Source organism: Oryctolagus cuniculus, chromosome X (assembly GCF_051225735.1).
Source record: "Oryctolagus cuniculus isolate XC-2025 breed Fujian yellow rabbit chromosome X, ASM5122573v1, whole genome shotgun sequence".
In the NCBI taxonomy this organism is placed as follows: Eukaryota; Metazoa; Chordata; class Mammalia; order Lagomorpha; family Leporidae; genus Oryctolagus; species Oryctolagus cuniculus.
The window spans coordinates 50,780,253-50,796,219 of NC_142888.1; the positions used below are offsets into that span (position 1 = coordinate 50,780,253).

General features: G+C 43.8%; 1 protein-coding gene across 6 annotated transcripts in view; it reads left to right on the forward strand.

The window, feature by feature from the left end:
- ITGB1BP2 (integrin subunit beta 1 binding protein 2) overlaps positions 1-15,967 on the forward strand; it is a 56,149-nt gene that overhangs the window by 26,760 nt on the left and 13,422 nt on the right. For 4 of the 6 annotated variants that reach the window (XM_089324615.1, XM_051827200.3, XM_089324614.1 and 1 more), the window contains one exon: positions 3,100-3,327. The exons of the other annotated variants lie outside the window; for them this stretch is intronic. In XM_089324615.1, the coding sequence (XP_089180741.1) occupies positions 3,100-3,168 (69 nt within the window). In that variant the 3' untranslated portion in view covers positions 3,169-3,327. Of the gene's footprint in view, positions 1-3,099; positions 3,328-15,967 lie in introns of those variants that run through there. 6 annotated transcript variants of the gene reach the window in all.

Sequence of the window (15,967 nt, forward strand, 5' to 3'; positions counted from 1 at the left end):
TGCCTCATAAATGTGCATTTGAATCAGGATCCAAATAAAAGATCATATACTACAGTTGGTTGACATGTTTCTTAAATATCTTACTCTACAGGCGCCCCTTCCATTACCCACCCCCCTTTCTCTTGGGTGATTTATTTGTTGAAGAAACTGGTTTGTTTCTCCTATGGGGCTTCCTATAGAATGGATTTTATTGGTTGCATTCCTGTGGTGTGTTCTGTTCCTTGTATTTCCTGAATATTGATTAGATGTAGATGTTTACTTAAATGTAGATTTGGGCTCTTATTTTTTTCTCTTTTTTGGCAAGAATATTTTATAGGTGGTGTTGTATATTTTCATAAGTAGGTATCAAATCTCTTAATCCTTTTAGGATCTTCTCTTTGGTGTTCTGATGTTTCACTACAGTCTGTCTTCATAGGATTCTTTACCTTTTTCCTTTTGTTTAGGATTCCTGAATCTTGAAGATTGAAGTCTTCATGAATTCTCAGTTGTTTTCTCTTAATATGTTTTTTCATTCTTTTTCCTCTGTTCATCACCTGAACTCCAGGTAGATATCACCTATGAGCATGAGACCTTTAAAACTTAGGCTGGGGGCCAGGGCTGTGGTGTAGTGGGTAAAACCACCACCTGCAGTGCCAGCATCCCATATGGATGCTGGTTCGAGTCCTGGCTGCTCCACTTCCCATCCAGCTCTCTGCTATGGCCTGGGAAAGTAGAAGGTGGCTCAAGTCTTTGGGCCCCTATACCTGCGTGGGAGACCCAGAAGAAGCTCCAGGCATCTGGCATCAGATTGGCCCAGCTCCAGCCGTTGCAGCCATTTGGGGAGTGAACCAACAGATGGAAGACTCTTTCTCTGCCTCTGCCTGTCTGTAACACTGCCTTTCAAATAAGTAAATAAATTTGTTAAGTAAAAACCCAACAACGTAGGCTGTAGGCTACCAGGGATCAGATGACCACAGAGCAAAGGTGTGCTCCAGCACTTAATCCAGTGCGACTGTGGTTATTCATTGTTTCTCCTGATTCCTATACTTTACAACCAGTGCACTGCACCATATGTTTATGTGTATGTATGTAGGCTTGTGGAAAATGGAATTAAAAGGTAAGTTTATTTTGTTGCAAAAAATTCTTTTTTTAAAAAAGATTTATTTTATTTACTTGAAAGGTAGTGACAGAGAGAGATGGAGAGACAGAGATATCTTCCATCTGCTGGTTCAATTTCCAAAAGGTCACAACACCCAGGGCTGGGCCAGACTGAAACCAGGAGCCTATAGCTTCATCAGGGTCTCACACGTAGGTGCAGGGACCCAAACACTAATGCTATCTTCCACTGCTTTCCCAGGCACTAATTAGCAGGGAGTTAGATCAGAAGTGGAGCAGCCAGGACTTGTACCAATGACCTTATGGGATACTAGCACTGCAGATGGCAGCTTAACTCACTGCACCACAGCACTGGCCCAGGGTATATGCAGTATAAGTGGCAACTAAACCTCTACACCAAACACCTGCCCCAATAAGCTTATCTTTCAATTCCATTTACTATGAACATTTTGAAGTCCCTTCATACATTTTTACATTTGTATATACCTATGTATAAAATATAAAAATAAAATAGGAAATTATGGTACATTTCTAATACCACCTAAGGCTGGCTCCTTGTGATCCCTCTCAGCCATTATGCATTCCCAAGATTAACTACATTCTGACCTATATAATCTTATATTAGTTTGGCCTATATTTGATTTTTATGTAAATGGCATTATACATAGTGTGTACTTTTTTGCATCTGAGTTTTTCCATTGTGTGAGCTTCAACTATGTTGTATATCAGTAGTTTGTACTTTTTCTTTTTACAATGTTTGTTTATTTTCATTAATTGAAAGGTGGAATTGACAGAGCAATCTCCCCTCCACTAGTTCACTCCCCAAATGCTCACAACAGCCAGGGCTAGATTAGGCTGAAGCCAAGAGCCTAGGACTGGATTAGCTATGCCACAGCACTGGCTCTTAACAAATATTTTAATTTTGACAATCTGACATGTAAAAATTAGAAACCTATAATTTAAATTTTTTTTTAAGTTTTAAAATATTTTATTGAAAGGCAGAGTGACAGGTGAGCTTCCATCTGCTGGTTTACTCCCTAATCACTGCAACGGCTGGTGCTGGGCCAGGCCAAAACAAGAGCCTGGAACTCCATCTGGGCCTTCCCATGTGGGCATCAGGGGCCCAACTACTTGGGACATATGCTGCTTTCCTGTGCACAGTAGCAGGGAGTTGGATCAGAAATGGAGCACCCAGGATTCCAACTGGCGCTCATATGGGATGCTGGCATTGCAGGCAGTAGCTAACCCACTGAATCACACCAGCCCCTATTGTCAATTTCTTGTGTATCTTCTAGATATTTTATATGCAAATCATTTATATGTGTGTAAGTGTACTCTTTCTGGTCTGGCTTATTGATACAAACTGAAATTTTTTAAATTTAAAATCTATCCATCTCCTCCCTCCTTTTTTGATTTCTGAAATGCTGACATGTTATTATTGACTCTGCTTTGTTCACTTATATTTTTGAGATTGTGTCCTGTCAGTACACTTAAAGTTGCTTTGTTTTTTTATGGCTTTATTATAATTTAACCAATCCTAGGCATTTTGGTTGTTTCCAATTTTCTATTATTCACAGTCTTCTTGAACATACTTATTTGTACATGTACCAGTATAGCTATAGGTTAAATTACTGGATGTATAGTTGCTGGGTCTACATAGATAGTAGCTGATATGATTTCCTGCCCAACATCCATTCCATCACTTTCCCCATTGTTTAGCAGTCAAATTTAGTGTGGGGGTGGAATTACTTTGACTCCCAGCTTCCAGAGAAGTGCACCAGAGTAAACCCATCCTCTGTGCCTCAGTGATTGATTTAGGCAACCCAAGCTTAGTCGATCAGTGTATATCATTGTCCTTGTCAAGGGGATTGTTCAGGAATGGTCCAAAGAACTGAAATGTTGTAGGATATCTGATGAAGTATTTGGGGGGAAGAAGATATTTTTGGTTTCGTTTATGTTCTTTGAGAGAGGTACCAAAAGACAGCTTTGTCTCTCTTTGGACAGTGTTGTAGGGTTCATGAGAAGCCTTCAAATGCTGCAGCCCTTCGGCTACTGAGAAGGGAGTCAATATAGGATGAAGCTCACATTTTGGAAGGCCAAACTCACAGATGGACAGAAATTGGGCCTTGATGATACTGTTCTCTATGGAATCAAACCAGTCTGAAAAGCCTGCTCATCTCCAGGAATTTACAGTTATAAGAACCAATAAAGCCTCCTTATTGTTTAAATTTATTCATCTGTGTGTGTACTGAAAGTATGTTGTATACCAAGAAAATCCTTAGGAAAGTTCTAAGAAAGAACTTTGTCATATGGGTTGAAATATATTTTCTAAGTTTTTCATTTAGCTTTTAACTTTCTTTTTTATTTTGTAGTGGCAAAACCATTTTAAAGTGTGCAATTCAGTGGTGTTAGCTACCACTTCCTCTATTTATTTGCCCATTCGTGGTATCTCACATATGTGGAATATACTGTTTGTCCTTTTCTGTCTGGTTTAGTTCACTTAGCATGTTTTTAAGGGTTGTTCATATTATAACATGTATCAGAATTTTATTCCTTTTAATTTCTAGAGATTACTCTGTTATATGTATATACCATATTTATTGTTGGTCACCTGTGTCCTTTTTTTAAAAACATTTATTTATTTATTCGAAAGTCAGAGTTACACAGAGAGAGAAGCAGACAGAGAGGTCTTCCATCCGCTGGTTCACTCCCCAACTGGCCGCAATGGCCGGAGCTGCGCCGATCCGAAGCCAGGAGCCAGGAGCTTCCTCCAGGTCTCCCATGTGGGCACAGGTGCCCAAGGACTTGGGGCATCCTCCACTGCTTTCCCAGGCCACAGCAGAGAGCTGGACCTGAAGTGGATCAGCCGGGTCTCGAACTGACACACACATGGGATGCTGGTGCCTCAGGCCAGGTAATTAACCTGCTGTACCACAGCACCACCACCACCACCCCTTTTGAAATTTATTTGAAAGGCAGAGTTACAGAGAGAGGGAGATGAATAGAGATATCTTCCATCAACTTGTTCATTCCTCAAATGGCCTCAATGGCCATGGCCGGGTCAGGCTGAAACCAGGTCTCCCACGTGGGTGCAGGGGCCCAAGGACTTGAACCATCTTCTGCTGCTCTCCAAGGCCATTATCAGGGAGCTAGTCTTGAACTGGTGTCCATATGGGATGCCAGCAACGCAGGAAGCGGCTTAACCCACAATACCACAATGCTGGCCCTTCCTGGGCCATTTTTACATTGGCTGTAGTGAATAATGCTGCTGTGTGAAAGTATTTGAGTTCATGCTTTCAATTTTGGGGGACATATATCTTGAAGTGGAATTGCTGGATCATATGGTAATTCTTTGTTTAAACTTATGGGGAACCACCAAACTGCTTTTCACAGTGGTTGCAACCATTTTACATTCCCATCAGCAATGCCAAGGTTCTGATTTCTCCACATCCTTGCCAACACTTGTTTTCTTTTTTAAAATTATAGCCATCCTAATGGGTGTGAAGTGGTATCTAGTTTTTTTGTAAGCTTTATTTATTTTTATTTGAAAGAGACAAAGACACAGAGAGATCTTCTATGATTCATTCACAAATGCCCACAATACCCAGGGTTGGGCCAGGCTGAAGCCAAGATCCAGGAACTCCATCTGAGTCTGTCACATGGGTGGCAGGGACCCAAGTACTTAAGCCATCACCTGCTGCCTCCTGGGTGAACATTAGCAGAAATCTGGATCAAACACAGAGCAGGAACATAAACCCAGGCACTCTGATATGAGATGAGGGAATCTGAAGCAGTGACGTAACTGCTGGGCTAAATACCTGCTCCTCGTTGTGGTTTTGATTTGCATTTCCCTAATGCCTTATGATGGTGAGCATCTTTTCATGTGTTTATGGGATATTTGTATATCTTCTTTGGAGAAGTTTCTGTTCAAATCCTTTGTCCATTATTTTTATTAAAAAAAGCTTTAGGGGTGGGTATTGTGGTGCAACAGTTAAGCCACTGCTTGGGATGCCCACATCCCATATAGGAATAAATGGCTCAAGTTCCACCTACTTCTCACTTATTTTTTTTAAATATTTTATTTATTTACTTGAGAGGTAGAGTTACAGACAGTGAGAGGGACAGACAGAGAGAAAGGTCTTCCTTCCGCTGGTTCACTCCCCAAAAGCCTTCAATGGCTGGAGCTATGCCGATCCAAAGCCAGGAGCCAGGAGTTTCTTCTGTGTGGGGAGCAACTCGGACTAGACTGTTACTGAAATTAAGACTTATTCTATGCATCTGCTCTCCCACAATATGGCGCTGGGAGAGGAGCAAACAGCTTCTACTCAGCTGCCTCCAGTTCAACCAATAAACAGCAGGACCTGCTCCTGATTGGAGGAGAGCAGCGTACTCGGCGTGTGGGTAGCAGAGTTGGGATTGGTGGAAGAGGACTATAAAGGAGGAGAGAGACAACATGCACCAGGAACACCTGAGGAACACCTGTGCAGCCCCCGAGAGAGCCGGCCGGCGGTGTGCCGCTCCCCCGTGGAAGTGGGGAAAGTGGCAGGGGGAACCGCCCTTCCACGGAGGTGGAAGGGACGGTAGCCAACCCGGGAAGAACCAGGAGCAAACCCGGGAAGGGCCGAGCAGACAAAAGAACAGCACAGGGTCCTGTGTCGTTCCTCCACGAAGACGGGGAGCGACATAATGGTGCCGTGACTCGGATATGAAGCCTAGGCAGGGTTTAGTGTCGTTCCTCCATGAAGAGGGGGAGCGACACTTCTGGTTCTGCCACGTGGGTGCAGGGGCCCAAGGACTTGGGCCATCTTCTACTGCTTTCCCAGGCCATAGCAGAGAGCTGGATTGGAAGAAGAGCAGCCAGGACTAGAACCAGTGCCCATATGGGATTCTGGCGCTGCAGGCAGAGGATTAACCTGTGCCATGGCGCCGGCCCCTTCTCACTTATTTTTTTTAAAGATTTATTTACTTATCTGATAGGCAGAGAGAGAGAATTTTCCATCTTGTTCTCTGTTCTCTCCCCAAATGGCTGCAATGGCCAGGAATGAGTCAGGAGCCTGGAACTCCATTTGGGTCTCCCATGTGGGTGCAGGGACCCATGCACTTGAGCCATCTTCCATTGCTTTCCCAGGCACATTAGTAAGGAGCTGGATTGGAAGCAGAGCAGCTTGGGCTCAAATCAGCACCCTTATGGGTTGCTGGTATTACAGGCAGTGGCTTAACTCACTGGGCCACAATGCTGACCCCTATTTCACACTTCTGATCCAGCTTCCTACTAATGTGCTTGGGAGGCTGCAGATGATGGCCCAAGTACTTGGGTTCTTGCCCACCTTTGTGGGGGACCAGGATGGAGTTCTAGCCACTGGTTTCAGCTTGGCATAGCCTTACCTATTGCAGGCATTTGGCAAGGAGTGAAAAAAACAGATGGACTATCTCTTTCCATCTCTACCTCATTCTTGATCACTATACCTTTCAAATAAATAAATAAATCATTTAATTTTTATTTATTTGAGAAGTAGGGAGACAGATTGCTCCCATCCACTGGTTTACTTCACAAATGCCCACAACAGCTATGACTGCTGAGCCAAAGGCCAGGAGCTAACAACTCAATCCAAGTCTCCCATAAGGGTGACAGGAATTAAATTACTTGAGCTATCACTGTTGCCTCTCAGGAACTGAGTTGGGAGCTAGAGGTAGGTATTGAACCCTGGTACTCTGATACGAGACACAGGCATCTTTTTTTTTTATTTTTTTAATTTATTTAGGAAGGAGGGAGGGAAGGAGGAAAGTATATTTTTGAAATTGTACATAAAATTTGTTTTCTATATATTAAGAAAAATGTAACAAAAATGAAAAAGTTTTATTTATTTATCGGAAAGGCAGCATTAGAGGGAGAGACAGAGATCTTCCATCCACTGGTTAACTCCCCAGATGGCCACAACAGTTGGGGCTGGGCCAAGCCAAAGCCAGGAGCCTAGGACTCCATCCGGGTTTCCCATATCAGTGGCAGAGGCCCAAGTACTTGGGCCATCTTCCACTGCTTTCCCAGGTGCATTAGCAGAGAGCTGGATTGGAAGTGGAGCAGCCGGGACTGGAACTGGTGCCTGTATGGGATGCCAGTGTCCCAGGCATCAGCTTAACCTGCTATGCCACAACACTAACCAACACAGGCATCTTAACCACCTATTTTTTTTTTAAAGATTTATTTATTTTACTTGAAAGTCACAGTTACATAGAGAAGGAGAGGCAGAGAGAAAGAGAGAGAGATCTTCCATCCGCTGGTTCACTCCCCAAATGGCTGCAATGGCTGGAGCTGCGCCAATCTGAAGCCAGGAGCCAGGAGCTTCTTTCTGGTCTCCCACATGGGTGCAGGGGCCCAAGCACTTGGGCCATCTTCTGCTTTCCCAGGCCATAGCAGAGAGCTGGATCAGAAGTGGAGCAGCCAGGACATGAACAGGCTCCCATATGGGATGCTGGCACTGCAAGTGGCAGCCCTACCCGCTACACCACAGTGCCGGCCCCAACCACCTATTTTTGAATTGAGATTTTTTTTTTGCTAATTTGTTGAGTTTCAGAATTTCTTTACATATTTTGAGTGTTAATGTCTTATCAGGTAAATATTTGACTTGCAAATGCATTCTCCCATGTGGGTTGTCTTTTTATGCTCTTGATAATGTCCTTGATGTATAAAATATTTTAATTTTGATAAAATGCAATTAATCTGTTTTTTCTTTTGTTACCTGTGCTTTTCCTGTTATATCCAACAACTCATTGGCACAGCTGATTGTCACAACTAATGTCCATAGGTGGGCACTGGCACAGTGGTTAACTTGTTTGGTTTACCATATCCCACATCAGAGTGCCTGATTCAACTTCCAAATATTCTGCTTCTGATCTAGCTCCCTGCTAATATACCTGGAGGCAGCAGGTGACAACTTAAGCACTTTAGTTCCTGCTGTTCACATAGGGGACCTGGATTGAGTTTCCCAGCTCCTGGCTTCAGCTTGTAGAACCTCAGCTGTTGCAGGAATTTGGGTAGTGAACAAGCAGATGGAAGATCTCTGTGTCTCTGTGTGTCCTTCAAACAATTAATTTTAAATAAATGACTTTAAATGTATACTCCTGTTTACTGCCAATTCTAAGAATTTACACTACAGATATAGTACTCCAAAAAGTTTGTGGCATAGGGAATTAAAAAATAAGCTTATGTTGGTGTAAAAATTTTGATATACAGGTATACTTTTGTTAATATGCATTTTCCATGAACCCTTTGTAGACTCTTTGTATATATGGAATCTAAAGCAATCTCAAGCAGAGAGGAACAATTATTTGGCTTACTGGTTAAGACACTGGCCAAGATAACCCACATCCCTTATTGAATTACCTGAGTTTGAAACCCAGTTTAAGCTGCTGACTCCTGCTGCTTCCGATAAAGACCCTGAGAGGCAGCAGTGATGACTCAAGTCACTGGGTTCCTGACACCCATGTGGGAGACTTGGATTGCGCTCTAGGCTCCTGGTTTCAGGCCTAGGGCTGTTGTTAGCAGTTGCAGAGTGAAACAGCTGATGAGAGCTTGCTCATTCTGTCTCTCCACTTCACAAAATTAAAAAAGTAGAATTAAGAAAATAGAATGGTGGTAACCAAAGGCTGAAGGTGGCGGGGAAGATGGAGAGACGATAGTCATAGGGTACAAATCCTTAATTAGATAGGGGGAATAAATTTGTTTTTCCTTGAGATGCATTGCATGACACTTATCAATATGGTAAATAATAATGTGTTATACATTTCAGAATTGCTGAGAGTAAATTTCAAATGTTTATATTATAAAAATGGTATTAGATGTAGTGGATATGCAAATTAGCCTAATTTAATTATTCTGCTTTGCATTCATAAATCAGAATCATATTTTACCCCACAAATAAATACAACTATAACTTGTCAATTTGTAGTTAAAAAAACAAATTTTAAAATATCAATTAACAATGTATGAGGAGCCTTCACAAAGGTTATGAAAAAGGTATTTTATGGGGCTTTTTTAGTACAGCAGGTAAAGCTACCACCTGTGACACTAGAATCCCAGGCTGAAGCAGGAGTCTGGAACTCTATCGAGGCTGGACTCGAACTGGCACTGTGGTATAAGATGATAGCATCACAAGGGGCACCTTAACCTGCTGCACCACGACACTGGCCCCAGGAACCCAATTTCTTGAGCCATCACTGCTGCCTCCCAGGGTCTGCATTTGCAGGAAGTTGGAATCAGGAGCCAAAGTCAAGAGTCAAACCCAGGCATTCTGATGTGGGATGGGGGCATCCTGACAGTTTAATAGTCCAAATGCAGCCGGCACCGCGGATCACTTGGCTAATCCTCTGCCTGCGGCGCCGGCACCCTGGGTTCTAGTCTTGGTTGGGGCGCCGGATTCTGTTCCAGTTGCCCCTCTTCCAGTCCAGCTCTCTGCTGTGGCCTGGGAGTGCAGTGGAGGATGGCCCAAGTGCTTAGGCCCTGCACCTGCATGGGAGACCAGGATAAGCACCTGGCTCCTGGCTTCAGATTGGCGCAGTGCACCAGTCATAGTGGCCATTTGGGGGGTGAACCAATGGAAAAGGAAGACCTTTCTCTGTCTCTCTCTCACTGTCTAACTCTGCCTGTCAAAAAAAAAAAAATAGTCCAAATGCCCATCCCATAAACATCTTTTAATTCCATTTTCCACAAACTTGAAGTACCCTTACATGTGAAGATTGATTCCTAGACTCTATTCTGTTTCATTGACTTATATGTATGCCAGTATCACACTGATTTTTTTAAAGATTTATTTATTTGAAAGGTAGAGTGACATAGAGAGGTGTTCCATCCATTGGTTTACTTCCCAGAGCTGGGCCAGGCTGAAGTCAGGAGCCAAAATCTCCATCTGGGTCTCCTACATGGGTGGCAAGGGGCTAAGTACTTGGGCCATCATCTGCTGCTTCCCCAGGTGCATTAGCAGGGAGTGAGACTGGAAGCAGAGCAGCTGGGCTTGAACAGGTACTCCCATTTGGGATGTCAGCATCACAGGCTGTGGTTTAACCCACTGCACCGCAACTCTGGCCACTCTTTCTTTCTTTTAATATTTATTTATTTATTTCAAAGGCAGAGCAATAGAGAGGGAGTGATGGAGAAAGATATTCCACCCACTGGTTTACTTAAATGGCCATGATGACCAGGGCTAGGCCAGGCCAAAGCCAGGTGCCTGGATTCCATCTGGCTCTCCAACGTGGGTGGCAAGAACCCAAGTATCTGGACCATCATCTGCTGCTTTCTTGGGCGCATTAGCAGGGAACTGGATTGGAAGCAAAGCATCCAGGACTTGAGCCAGCACTTCAATATGAGATGCTGGTGGCACAACCCTGGCCCCTGTGTTTTTTATTTCTCCATGGGTTAGTTTTGGTGAATTATGTGTTTATAGGAATTTGTTCATTTTATCTAGGCTATCCAATTTTTTGGCCAATAATTGTTGATAGTATTCTCTTACAATCTTTTATAGTTCTTTAAACTTGTTAGAAGTGTTCCTACTTTCATTTCTGTTTTCAATAATTTGTGTTCTTTTTTTCTTTTGATGTTTATTTATGTTCATCCACTTGAAAGGCAGAGCAATAGTGAGAGAGTCAGAGATCTTCCATCTACTGGTTCACTCTCCAAAGGCCTGCAACAGTCAGAGCTGGGTCAGGCTGATGCCAACATCTCAGAGCACTATTCAGCTCTCCCACATGGGTGGCAGGGACCCCAGGTCCTAGTGGGGTGCTCTGTGAAGCTCTCTTGCTGTTCTTCTTGAAGGTGTGACATTAGGCTTGATAAAGAAAGGGCTGCAGGGAAAGAAGACTGATGAGACAAGGCTAGGTGTATATCCTGCTACAGATGAGCCATAGAAAAGGCAAGCCCAGCCTGTAGAGGGAGTCACTGGCTGCTTCACTTCTGATCCAGCTCCCTGCTAATGCACCTAGAAAAGCAGGATGGCCCAAGTCCCTGGGTGCCTGCACTCACAAGGGAGACCTGGAGAAAGATCCTGGCTCTTGGCTTCATCCTGGCCCAGTCACTGCCACTACAGCCATTTGGAGAGTGAACCAGCAGATGGAAGATCTCTCCTTCTCTCTCTGTAACTCTGCCTTTCAAATAAAAATAAATTTATTCCATCTGCTAGTTGTTCCCCAAATGGCCACAACAGACAGGGCTGGGCCAGGCCGAAGCCAGGAGCCTAATCCAGGTCTCCCACACGGGTGCAGGAACCCAGGCACTGGGCCACCTTCTGCTGCTTTCTAGGCACATTAGCAGGGAACTGAATCAGAAGTGGAGCAGCCGGGACATGAACTGCCAACATAAATAAATGGTACCTTTCTTGCTTTGATTCCTAATTTGATATATTTTTAAAACTTTTTAATTGTTTTTACTTATTTGAAAGGCAGAGAGAGAGAGAGAGAGAGAGAGTGAGCTTTCATCCACTGGTTCACTTCCCAAATGCCCCCAACAGTGTGGACTAGGCCAGGCCAAAGCCAGGAGGCTGGAACTCCATCCTGGTCTGTCAGGTGAGTGACAGAAATTGAAATAATTAAGCTGAATCTCAGGTGCATTAACAGGGAGCTAAACTGGAAGCAAAGCTCAATTGGAGGGGCTGGTGCTGTGGCGCAGTGGGTTAAAGCCCCAGCCTGCAGTGCCAGTATCCCATATGGGTGCCGGTTTGAGTTCCAGCTGCTCCACTTCCCAACCAGCTCTCAGCAATGGCCTGGGAAAGCAGTGGAAGATGGCCCAAGTCCTTGGACTCCTGCACCCATGTGGGAAACCTGGAAGAAGCTCCGGGCTCCTGGCTCCTGGCTTTGGATCAGCTCAGCTCTGGCCAGTGCAGTCATCTGGGGAGTGAACCAATGGAATGGAAGACCTCTCTGGCTGTACCTCTCTCTCTGTAACTGTTTTTCAAAGAAATAAAATAATTATTTAAAAAAAATAAAGCTCAATTGGAAGCACCCAGAACTCGAATCAGTGCTCCAATATGGGATGTGAGCATCCTAAGCTTCAGCTTAACCTGCTGTGCCATGACATCTTTCCCACATCTTGGGTTTTATGCTGCCATCTTATTTCATGTTTTCTATGCAAGAGGTCTTATTGTTTCTTATGTTTTCTTCTCCTGACTTTTGTTGACTGATTAAATTATCTTTGCTCCCTCTAGGTTTCAATCCTATTTCTAGTCAACTAAATATAAAGGATACTTTTATATATTTTTGTTGTTGTTGTTGTAAATGACCAGATTTTATTTTTTTACCACTGTGTCATATTCCATGTTGTACATATCCCATAATTACTTTATCCAGTCTTTAGTTGACAGGCGTTTGGGTTCCATGTCTTAGCTATTGTGAATTGGAAATGCAATAAACTTGGGGGTGCAGATAACTCTTTCATATGCTGGTTTCATTTTCTTTGGGTTAATTCCCAGGAGTGGGATGGCTGGGTCATATAGTAGGTCTATATTCAGATTTGTAAGTTATCTCTATACTGTCTTCCATAGTGGCTGTGCCAGTTTACATTCCCACCAACAATGGACTATGGTACTTTTTCCCTATATCCTCACCAGCATTTGTTTGCTGATTTCTGTCTGAAAGCCATTCTAATAGGGGTGAGGTGAAACCTCATTGTGGTTTTATTTATTTATTTATTTATTTTGACAGGCAGAGTGGACAGTGAGAGAGAGAGACAGAGAGAAAGGTCTTCCTTTGCCGTTGGTTCACCCTCCAATGGCCGCCGCGGCTGGCGCGCTGCGGCCGGCGCACCGCGCTGCCAATGGCAGGAGCCAGGTACTTATCCTGGTCTCCCATGGGGTGCAGGGCCCAAGCACTTGGGCCATCCTCCACTGCACTCCCTGACCACAGCAGAGAGCTGGCCTGGAAGAGGGGCAACTGGGACAGAATCTGGTGCCCCGAATGGGACTAGAACCCGGTGTGCTGGCGCCGCAAGGTGGAGGATTAGCCTAGTGAGCCACGGTGCCAGCCCTCATTGTGGTTTTGATTTGTATTTTCCTGATGGCTAATGATCCTGAGCATTTTTTTTCATGTGTCTGTTGGCCATTTGGAGTTCCTCTTTTGAAAATTGTCTATTTAAGTCTTCTGCCCATTTCTTCACTGGGTTCTTTGTTCTGTTGTGGAGTCTCTTAACCTCTTTATATATTCTGGTTATTAATCCTTTATTAATTGAATAGTTTGAAAATAATTTCTCCCACTTTGTCAGTTGCCTCTTCACTTTCCTGAGTGTTTCTTTTACAGTACAGAAGCTTCTCAATTAAATGTAATCCCCTTTATTAATAGGATTACTTTCAGTGCTTCCCCAGTGTTATCTAATGATTTGATGGTATCAGATCATAGATTTTGGTTTTACTCCATTTTGAGTGGATTTTTGTGTAAGGTGTAAAGTAGGGATTTTGCTTTACGCTTCTGCAAATGAAAATCCAGTTTTCCCAGCACCATTCATTGAAGAGACTGTACTTGCTCCAGGGACTTTTATATATATTTTAAAAGTTTTACTTATTTTATTTGAAAGAGGGGGAGAGGGGCTGGTGTTGTGGCATAATGAGTAAAATCACTGGCTACAACGCTCTCTCTGTAACTCTTCCAAATAAATAAATCTTTTTTTTTTTTTTTTTTGACAGGCAGAGTAGACAGTGAGAGAGAGAGAGAAAGGTCTTCCTTTGCTGTTGGTTCACCCTCCAATGGCCGCCACAGCCGGCGTACCACGCTGATCCAAAGGCAGGAGCCAGGTGCTTCTCTTGGTCTCCCATGCAGGTGCAGGGCCCAAGCACTTGGGCCATCCTCCACTGCACTCCCTGGCCACAGCAGAGAGCTGGCCTGGAAGAGGGGCAACTGGGACAGAATCTGGTGCCCCGGCTGGGACTAGAACCTGGTGTGTGCCGGCGCCGCTAGGCGGAGGATTAGCCTAGTGAGCCGCGGCGCTAGCCACTGCCCTTGTATTTAAACAAATATATTCAGGGACTGGTGTCAGGGTGTAGTGGGTAAAGCCGCCACCTGCAATGCCGGCATCCCATATGGGTGCTGGTTTGAGTCCTGGCTGTTCCACTTCCCATCCAACTCCCTGCTAACGGCCTGGGAAAGCAGAGGAAGATGGCTGAAAGGCTTGGGCCCCTGCCACCCTAATGGAGACCTGGATGAAGCTCCTGGTTCCCGGTTTCAGCCTGTCCCAGCCCTGGTCATTGTGGCCATTTGGGGAGTGAACCAGCGGACAGAAGTTTTCTCTCTCTCTCTGCAACTCTGGCTTCAAATACATAAATAAATCTTTAAAATATATATACTTAAGCTTATATTTTTCTGTTAATAATTATTTAATACCTATAATCTTCACTTTTGGGGCTGGCAATGTGGCATAGTGGGTAAAGCCGCCGCCTGCAGTGCCAGCATCTCATAAGAATGCCAGTTCAAGTCCCGGCTGCTCCACTTCCAAGCCAGCTCTCTGCTATGGCCTGAGAAAGCACCCACCCTGCACCCACTTGGGAGACCCAGAAGAAGCTCCTGGCTCCTGGCTTCGGATTGGCCCAGCTCCAGCTGTTGCGACCATTTGGGTAGTGAACTAGTGGATGGAAGACCTCTCTCTCTCTCTCTCTCTCTCTCTGCCTCTGCCTCTTTGTAACTCTTTCAAGTAAAAAAAAAATAAAATCTTTAAAAAAATCTTCACTTTTTCCCAAATAAGATTTACTTGCTCACCTCCATATTTCTTCCCCACTTCTAATATTTTTGTAAAATTTCTTGAGATTTTGGTTGAGACTTGACTATATTATACCTGTTTTATCCTAGGAATATTAACAGTTATACCAAAAGTCACAGTATACTATCAGAAAATATTCATTTATTTTTAATGTTGCTTTTTGAAAATTTACATGGTTTCAAAAATTTGAAAGGTTTAGAAGAATCTACAACTAAAAAATTTCCCTCTTTTTAAAAAAGATTTTCTTGAGGCTGGTACTGTTGCATACTAGGTTAAGCCTCTGCCTGCAGCACCAGCATCCCATATGGGTGCTAGTTTGAGTCCTGGCTGCTCCATTTCTGATTCAGGTCCCTGCTAATGGCCTATGAAAGCAGTAGAATTGGTCCAGGTACTTGCACCAATGTTGGAACCTGGAAAAAAAAGCTCCTGGCTCCTGGCTTTATATCAGCCCAGCCCTAGCTGTTGCGGCCATTTGGGGAGTGAACCAGCAGACTGAAGACCTTTCTCTCTCTCTCCCTCTCTCTGTAACTCTAACTCTCAAATAAATAAATAAATCATAAAAAATAAATAAATAAATTATTTTATTTATTATTTGAAAGGCAGAACAACAGAGAGAGCGAGCTTCTATTTGGTGGTTCACTCCCCAAATGGATGCAGTAGCTGGGGTTGGGCCAAGCCAAAGCCAGGAGCCTGGAACTCCATCCAGATCTCCCTCGTGGGTGGCAGGGGCTCAAGAACTTAAGCTATCTTCCACTGCCTCCCCAGGCACAATATCAGGGAGCTGGATTAGAAGCAGAGTAGCCAGGACTTGAATTCTCACACTGGTATGAGATGCCGACATCACAAGTGGCAGCTCAACCTACTGTGTGCCACAGTGCCTACTCCCTTCCCTCTCACTTGTGTCCGCAAGCCTTCCAATGATCCTTCCAATAGCCAACTACTGCTATCAGATTTATGTAACATACAAGAAACAGTTTACGCATATACAAGCAAATATTTGTAGTCTTTCCATTTTTCCTTTTTCCATTTTTAAAAAGTTTTATTTATTTATTTTTAAAGATGTATTTATTTGAAAGATGGAGTTACAGAGAGGCAGAGGCAGAGAGAAAAAAAGGTCTTCTGTCCGCTGTTTTATTCCCCAGATGG